Here is a 7,675-nt window from a genome sequence, read left to right as displayed (position 1 = left end):
GTTTGCTCCTTCTTACACATAGCTTATATACCACGATGCTGCAGAACACTTGTTTCATTCACTGTTCAACTTTGCAGACCTGGTGATTTTTATTTTCTTCCACCCTACACACCATTTAAGACATGAAATCTAAGTGGCATGGAACTTAACAGACTATGAGCAAGGATATTCCCCAACCCCCCAGCTGAGGTGAAAACAAGAGACATTAGAAGTGTTTATATTTGTACATGCAAGAAAACGGTGAACACTTCTTCAGGAAGCTCCCCATTGAAATCAAGTTTCATACCTCTGCTAGGGGTACCTAGGGCTCCCTTTGTAAAAGCTGTCTGCCTGCACATAACCTATTTACATCTTATGTTATAGAAAACCCACCACATCTTTAACACTTCTATAGCTAGCATCCTAACCACCAGCCTGTTACCCCATTATCAAAAAGTTTCCTGGGTTTTCACAGTCTCATTAAAAACGCTTTCACGTTTTGACTGCAGACTGCTCAAAGCACGAGACCTGAACTCGAAGCCAGTCCCATAACTATGCTGCTGAACTTCCTGATCAGTCAAGTCAGCTGCAGCACCATCTACTTCATCAGCGACAGTAGTTACACTTGATGAATTTTACTAACAGTGGTTCCCTGACACTGATTAACCTACCTGCTCGCTATATTTGATTCCTTTTCAAGGTTTACAGGTTAAATACAGAGCACACAGATCTACTACAGCATATAGGATACAGTGGTAAAACCTGCAAGGATGACGTTTTAATAATATTCTTTACAACTAACTTTCCTCTCCCCAGCACCTCATGGGTACAAATGTACTTTTAGGTACTTCTAACCGTGATTAATCTGTTTTGACTCAAAGTAGTTCCTCCTTTGCACCCTTTAATATTACAAAGGTTTATATATTTGGACTGGAAAACTACTCAAAACCAATAGTAGTGAACTTTTAAAATATTTTGTACGAACTGATTAAAAAAAATTGTGACGGTTCTTCATGTCAGCCCCAATTTTGTATTGAACTTGGCACCTATAACTACTGTTCAGCAATCACTGAAACCACTCAAACGTGCAAGAGTCTGGAGAATCAATAGAAGAATATTGTGTTAACAAGTGCACAAGGTATCAAATCTAATCACCTCGTTACAATAAAAGACACTCCCTCAAAAATATGAAGTTTACCATTTAAATATACACACACACACGTACATATATGTATGTGAAGAAGTAAAAGATATAGATTTAAAAACTCTGCATTCCATCATTTGCTAAAAGTTTCTACCATTTTCTGAGGTGACCTATCTAGGGAAAATGTATGTTATTTGTTCCCTGAGCTGTATATGATTAGTTCTTTCAACATACACAGAAATTATGAAGGCTGCTATGGTGAAATTATCTGTTAAAATCCAGTCAAAATTAACAATAAAACAGGGTTAGTTTGGGGAATCTTTTACACTTTTATCTATCTACACTCAATGACAAAAGCTATCTGAGAAAGCTACCCATCTGTAGTTAACTCATATGGTTTCAAAAATGTAAGAAACCAAATTTAGTCACTCATATTTTACAGATAACTTCCTAATCTTTACCTTGCTCTTGGTAAAAGTTGCATTATGGAGGCATGTTAGCCATCCTGACTCTTACCTTCATAATCAAGAGAAATAAGCCAGAATCACTTACATTAAACTTTATTTCAAGAATGTACAAGTGATATTTAGTTGCACAGTGTTTTAATTTCACACGTTGTCAGATAAAGTGTCAGATAAATTTATTAGTATATAAAATTCTTGTTCTGTCAAATCATTTCAGAAATCACAGATCTACTATCGTTACCAGACAATTGAACAGCTGCTGCTATTTTAGTATACCCTCTCCAGCTCACAGAAGTGTGAAGTGGTTCACACACACCATAGAAGCTTAGTGGTTCCGCTATACAGATCTCCTCCTAGTCAATGCTCCAGGGCAGCAAGTAGCTCAGTCATAATTGCCAATATTTTGTAAGTACTGATCTTAGAATCTTTTCTTATTTAGCTGTGTGAAAATATTTTTAAACTTGATCATTAGCCATGAATTTGGAGATTATTTTCATCTAGGTTTGAATTCTTATGGGCTTCTATTTTCCAACTGTTCTGCATTTTCTGTGTTGCTACTTGACATTCCTATAAAGAATATTAAACAGGTTCCCCACTGCAGATATTAAGATCTCAATTTTTACCAATACTGTCCCCACCCCTAAACTCCACTGACACTATTTTAAAACTAGGATCTTACGACCTACAGTAAAAACTTAATTTACAGGTATTTTTAAGCAGTTGTAAAACTCATTTATAAATAAACAGTAAAAGAACAAAATGGAACACCGATTAAACGCATGCATGCATATCACAACACATGACAAGACTTGCTAAGGAAGACTATCCATGTTAATTTTTCTAAAAGCTTACTGTATACTGTGAAAAGGTAATTAAGAATACTCTGGCAATGAAGGAAGAATTCAGTCATTTTCAACCATGAAAGAAGATAAGCATACTTGGCCCCCAACTGCCATCACTGTTAGAATGACGAACATGTTAATGTTTAAAGAAGCTTTGGTTGTCCCAGCCCATCTTTCAAACTACCCCCATTAGAATAAAGAAACAGAGGTAAAGAGGCTTAATTTATTAAAGCACAAAGTTTGTTTTTGTTTTTTAATCTGTGCTTAGCTTATGACATCTATCAGAAGTTCGTGGGGTTTTTTTGTTTTTTTTTTGTTTGTTTTTTTTTTTTTTTTTAAAAAGAGACAACCACAACAGCAACTATATTTGTTCACTTAACTCACTCTAAGCTCCCCACTGATCCATGGGAGAAGGAAAAAAGCGCCCTTTTCTAGCAGGTAACCTTATTTTGTAGATGGATGTCATAATCCACAAGGGAGTCACTCAACTGTTATAAGCATCCATCCCTTCACACAGAAATGTATCAGAAGATCTATAGCAGTTTTTTTTTAATTACTCACCTTCTTCAGTGTTTATATTTACTTTGAGAAGACTGCCTGAAGAGCTACAGTAGAGAGTCTACTACTATTGAAAACAGGCAAACGTTTGACCTCTGCTCCTCATTTATTTTCCTACAAAAATATTTTGTGACCTGATCTAAATTAGTGTCACCAGCTATGCTCCATCCATTTCCCATTCTGGCTTAGAAATTACTTATTTAAGAGGAATGACCTTGTCACCATTTCAGAACTTGGCATTCGCCTGTGTAGAACTAGAGATTAAAACTGTGGACAGACACTATAGATAAAGACCTTCTGGAGGAGACTTCTTTCCCCTAACAGATTAATCAAATCACTGCACAAATGTCTAAAGTAGACTATTTCAACGTAAGTATTTAGGAATAGTATTGGTAAAAGAAACTTTAAAACCTGCGATTTCCTTACGCTACTTTAGTAAAGTAAGAGGGAATACCTTCATTACTAAAAAGAAAGTTTTTGTTGCCTAGTCTAGTGCACACAGACAACAGTGCCTGTGTATTTAAACATTAGCTCTGCAAGCTGCATAGTAATTTCCATCTACAGACAACCCAATAGTCTCAGCTTCTACATGAACAAAGAACTGCAAAACTGTGCTCTACCACACAAATCCTTGTGTTCCCAAAAATGCACACATTTATGAATGATCATAATTAACAGAACCATGCAGTTTGAAGAAAACTTAGAAGAGCAGCAGTTTTCTGAACCCGTTAGTGGAATGAGAGAGGATTAGAAGATCAGCTGTAGCGTGAGGGTAATGTACATGCCTACCATGTGGAATATACCAATCTCATTCCAGCTTTTGACACAGATAAACCATTTTAGAATTACCTCAACTGGAGACTTTTTTCCACATTAGTTATATCATGTAAATACACTGAAAGTACACATTGTGATGTGTTAGATTCAGTTGCATAGGCACCATGGAACAAAAACAAAGTGTCATGAAATATTATTAGCAAAGTTACAGATGAGGCTAGGAGCAGCTCCATACAGATGAACTCATCAATTATGATTATGTACACTTGTGAATCAAGTTTCTAAATCTTTGCACTTTTTTTTTTAAAAAGACAAGAATATATGCACTCAAAAGCAAATCTCTCGCAGGCAGACAGAACAGTCCAGCTTCACGAGCCTGTTTGGCAATCACATATTTTGAGTGTCAGTGACAGCTGCATACATCTTGGTTTAGAACTGACCATGTAAAAGCACAATTAAGAGTGGCAGGGTAAAAAAACCTAAAATTAAAAAAAAAAAAAAGAAAAAAAAGGTAAAAAACTCACATTCTGCTGTGCCAGCATGTGGCAGAGCTTTTCAGAAGACTCAGAGCAACTACAGAACTACAGCAAATCATCTTACTAGTACATCAGTACCAAGAGTGATCGTCAAAAATTCTGCATACTAAACAAATTATGTACAATGCAGTCTTTGAAATATAAACTCCATAAAGCAAAGAAAATGGTGAATGAAGAGAGAGAAAGTACTATAAAGACTTGTACTTCAAAAATAGGAGATATGACAAATGATTATATAGGTAGACAGACAAAAAATAATCTTATGTTTTTCCAAACGTGTTTAAGAATACATGCTTTTTGCTACTATGTTAATAGTAATCAACACTCCTCATCATTCACACCTCTTATCTCTACACTGAGCATATAATATTCTACAGTAGGCAAGCTCAATAGTTTTGTAGACACAACATAAAACATAAATTTAGCAACAATCAAAAAAATCTAACCTACTTACATCTCAAAACCATGGAAAATATCAAGTAACCATTCTGCAGTCTCATACATTACTGCATAATCACTGTATTTCTGAGTTGCAGACAACTGTTTTCTTTCCTGCTCTGAAATAAAAACAGCTTTCTCATCCCTGAATGATTATTCCTAAATTTCAATTTATCCATATTTATTACTGGGATAATTTCATAGGCCGTAACAAAAAGCACAGAGATAAGCACACACTTTGAGTAAGCATTTCCAGAGCATTTTTATGCATATCTTTGTTTCAGCAGATTCCTTGTTTACCTAAGCTGATTTTCAGCAGAAAAAATGAGGATTTCTTCAGTGTGCTAGTTTTGTTGATGGGAGCCCTGAAAATATAGTAGTATTATACAAATGCTCCCAGTTTCTTAATTTTCCTAGTCAATAGATTATTTCAGTACATTTCTTTCCTTAACCACTCACTACTGTCCCCCATTAGCATCCAATATATCTGGAACTCAAGCTCTGGCTGCAACAATTCAAATTCTCAGAACTACATCTCTGACGGAAATCAGTATTCGCCTAGAAATAATCTACTCTACTGAGAGTTAGTTGTCATTATGCATATCTCCACTAAGCATAACAACTATGGCATTTGACAGCTCAAAGAAACTTTCCATTTATTTCTAGAAGAAAGGATTTTATGCTCATGGATACTCATGAAATACAACTGATAAAATAACTAAGTTTTCCCTGCATCTGTATTTAGTTTAACTTACTTAACCTAAGCCTGCTGCTCAATACCCTTCTGCCTATCATTTAGGAATTAACTTTTAAAAGACCGTATGTACCACTAAAGCAACACAAAAAGATCACCTGAAGAGCCATGGTTAAAAGGATCACAGAAATTACCAAGGTATTGAGATTTGAAGAGGATCTTAATCTCAAGTAGTTGCATCAGATACAGAAAGACTTTATCTATACATTACTTAATTCTTATTTTTCAAATTATCAGTATGTAAATACTGTTTTCATCTTGTAACATGATACAACGCACTATATCCACACTTCAGCCACGTATGCCTGTTCCTAAGCACCACAAAGAGTTAGATGTTAATATTTCACTCATTGAGGTCACTTTGCACAAGTAGGTAAACTGATTCTGCTTCTTAGAACAATTAAAAGAAGATAAAATTATTTAAAAGAAAACAAAAAGGACAATTGAGTAATAACAGTTACAGGAATTGGGCAGAGTAAGTCTAGAACCAACACCTTTAGCTTTGATCCATGGGGCACAGAAGGATAACCATCTTGTCCAGGTGGAATGAACAACTCCCACTTCCCATACTCCATCTTCTTATATGGATGAGAAAAGGGATTCCAGCCATCTGCAATTTAAGAAATAATACTAAGTGTATTTATCTTAAAATGTGTCCAATTACAATCCAAAGGCATAACAGCGTGTTCCATCTTTTTCAGAATTAACTTCAGTGACAGCAGACACAAATACTTTCATATCTGATACTACCATACACATTTAAAAGAGGTTCAATAAAGTGTATGAGAATTTCATTAGGAAACCATACTCCAATTCTACTTTGATTAAATTATTTCTACTTTACCTTCTTTGATCAAAGTAAAAATAACCTCCTCCTGCCAAAAAAACACTACTGATGTTAATACCACAAAACCATGGTGGGATGAAAGTTAATGGCTGAAAAGTAGTGCTTAATGTTGAATTAAAACCAGAAACCTCACATCCTAAACAAGCCAGTAGAAATATTTGTTATAACACTACGGGGAAAAAAATAATTAGCAGCTGTTGATTATGGAGAGAGGACATGAGTTTGGACAAAATATAACTAAAACCAACCTCCACACATTGAATGCTCAAAACAGGTTTGGACATACACACTGCTCATTGCCTCTATTTTGAGAAGCTGATGTCCTATTAATAACTCATTAAGTGTATATAATAGGAAAAATAAAGGGGAAACTGCAGACAAGCTTGGTAGCAATGGCTAGGAAACCACACAATACCAGACAATGACAACACAGCCAGGAAATTTGGCCTAAAATGCCAGTTTTATTTCAATAAGTCTTGAAGAAGATTCCTTTGTCATTAAAAAATTTTAATGAACCAAGCTTAGATTCCATAATTCAAGATTCTTTGTCCTCTTTGGATTCACTGAGCACTGAAGACATGCAAGGTTGGTCATTATGACATGCCCAACTGAACAGACATCTGCCAAGAAGATCTTGTGTGTTTGTATACATGTTCAAGGTTAAGTCATATGAGTGAGACTGAATATAAACCTTCTGAATGGACAGACTTAGGCAACATAATCATTTTTAGGCTAGAAGGAAGTGGCAAGCCAAGTTTGAAGATTACTACATTACATGAAACATGTCTATCTCACATAGTTCAAGGCAACAGAGATTGCTAAACTAACAAAAAACCAGTCAACACAGAAAATTGAATTGCAAGACATTAAAGCAACACGTTAATCTTCCTTCATGCTAATTTTTTTGCATGCCATGTCCTGTAGTTAAAAAAAGTGGCTTACCCCTCAGTGACAGAAGAATAAGCAGCCTTCAGTGACCTATTTACAGGAGGTGCAGCACATGATCTTAAGCAGGCATTTTATAACAGCTAACAAACTGTTCACACCCTAAACTGTAGTTCCACTAGTTTAAGCTAGTACAAAACAATATTGCTACTAAACATGGTAGTCAGGGTTAAAAGCAATTAAATAAAAGAATGGACATGCCATTGGAGCAGGATCATTGCTTTTAGCACCATGGAAATCACAACAGGGGAGGTAGAGAAGAATTTACGTATGTTGATGAATATAGATATTTTCCAATAAATACCTGCTGTGCAACAAAAAGATAACCTTCTCTAACAATATATGGATGTCTTGAGTTTCAGAGAAAGGCTAGGCTGCTTTCAAAGTAACT

The 7,675-nt window shown here is 35.4% G+C and overlaps 1 protein-coding gene across 1 annotated transcript in view; it reads right to left on the bottom strand.

Annotated features, from left to right (window-relative positions):
- The window catches only part of GBE1 (glucan (1,4-alpha-), branching enzyme 1), a 147,324-nt gene that overhangs the window by 128,164 nt on the left and 11,485 nt on the right, over positions 1-7,675 (bottom strand). Inside the window, exon 3 of the mRNA XM_009327886.1 lies at positions 5,987-6,102. Coding sequence (XP_009326161.1) covers positions 5,987-6,102 — 116 coding nt within the window. The remainder of the gene's footprint in view (positions 1-5,986; positions 6,103-7,675) is intronic.

This window comes from Pygoscelis adeliae, unplaced genomic scaffold, assembly GCF_000699105.1.
Source record: "Pygoscelis adeliae isolate BGI_AS28 unplaced genomic scaffold, ASM69910v1 Scaffold14, whole genome shotgun sequence".
In the NCBI taxonomy this organism is placed as follows: Eukaryota; Metazoa; Chordata; class Aves; order Sphenisciformes; family Spheniscidae; genus Pygoscelis; species Pygoscelis adeliae.
This window is presented reverse-complemented; position numbering and strand designations above follow the sequence as displayed.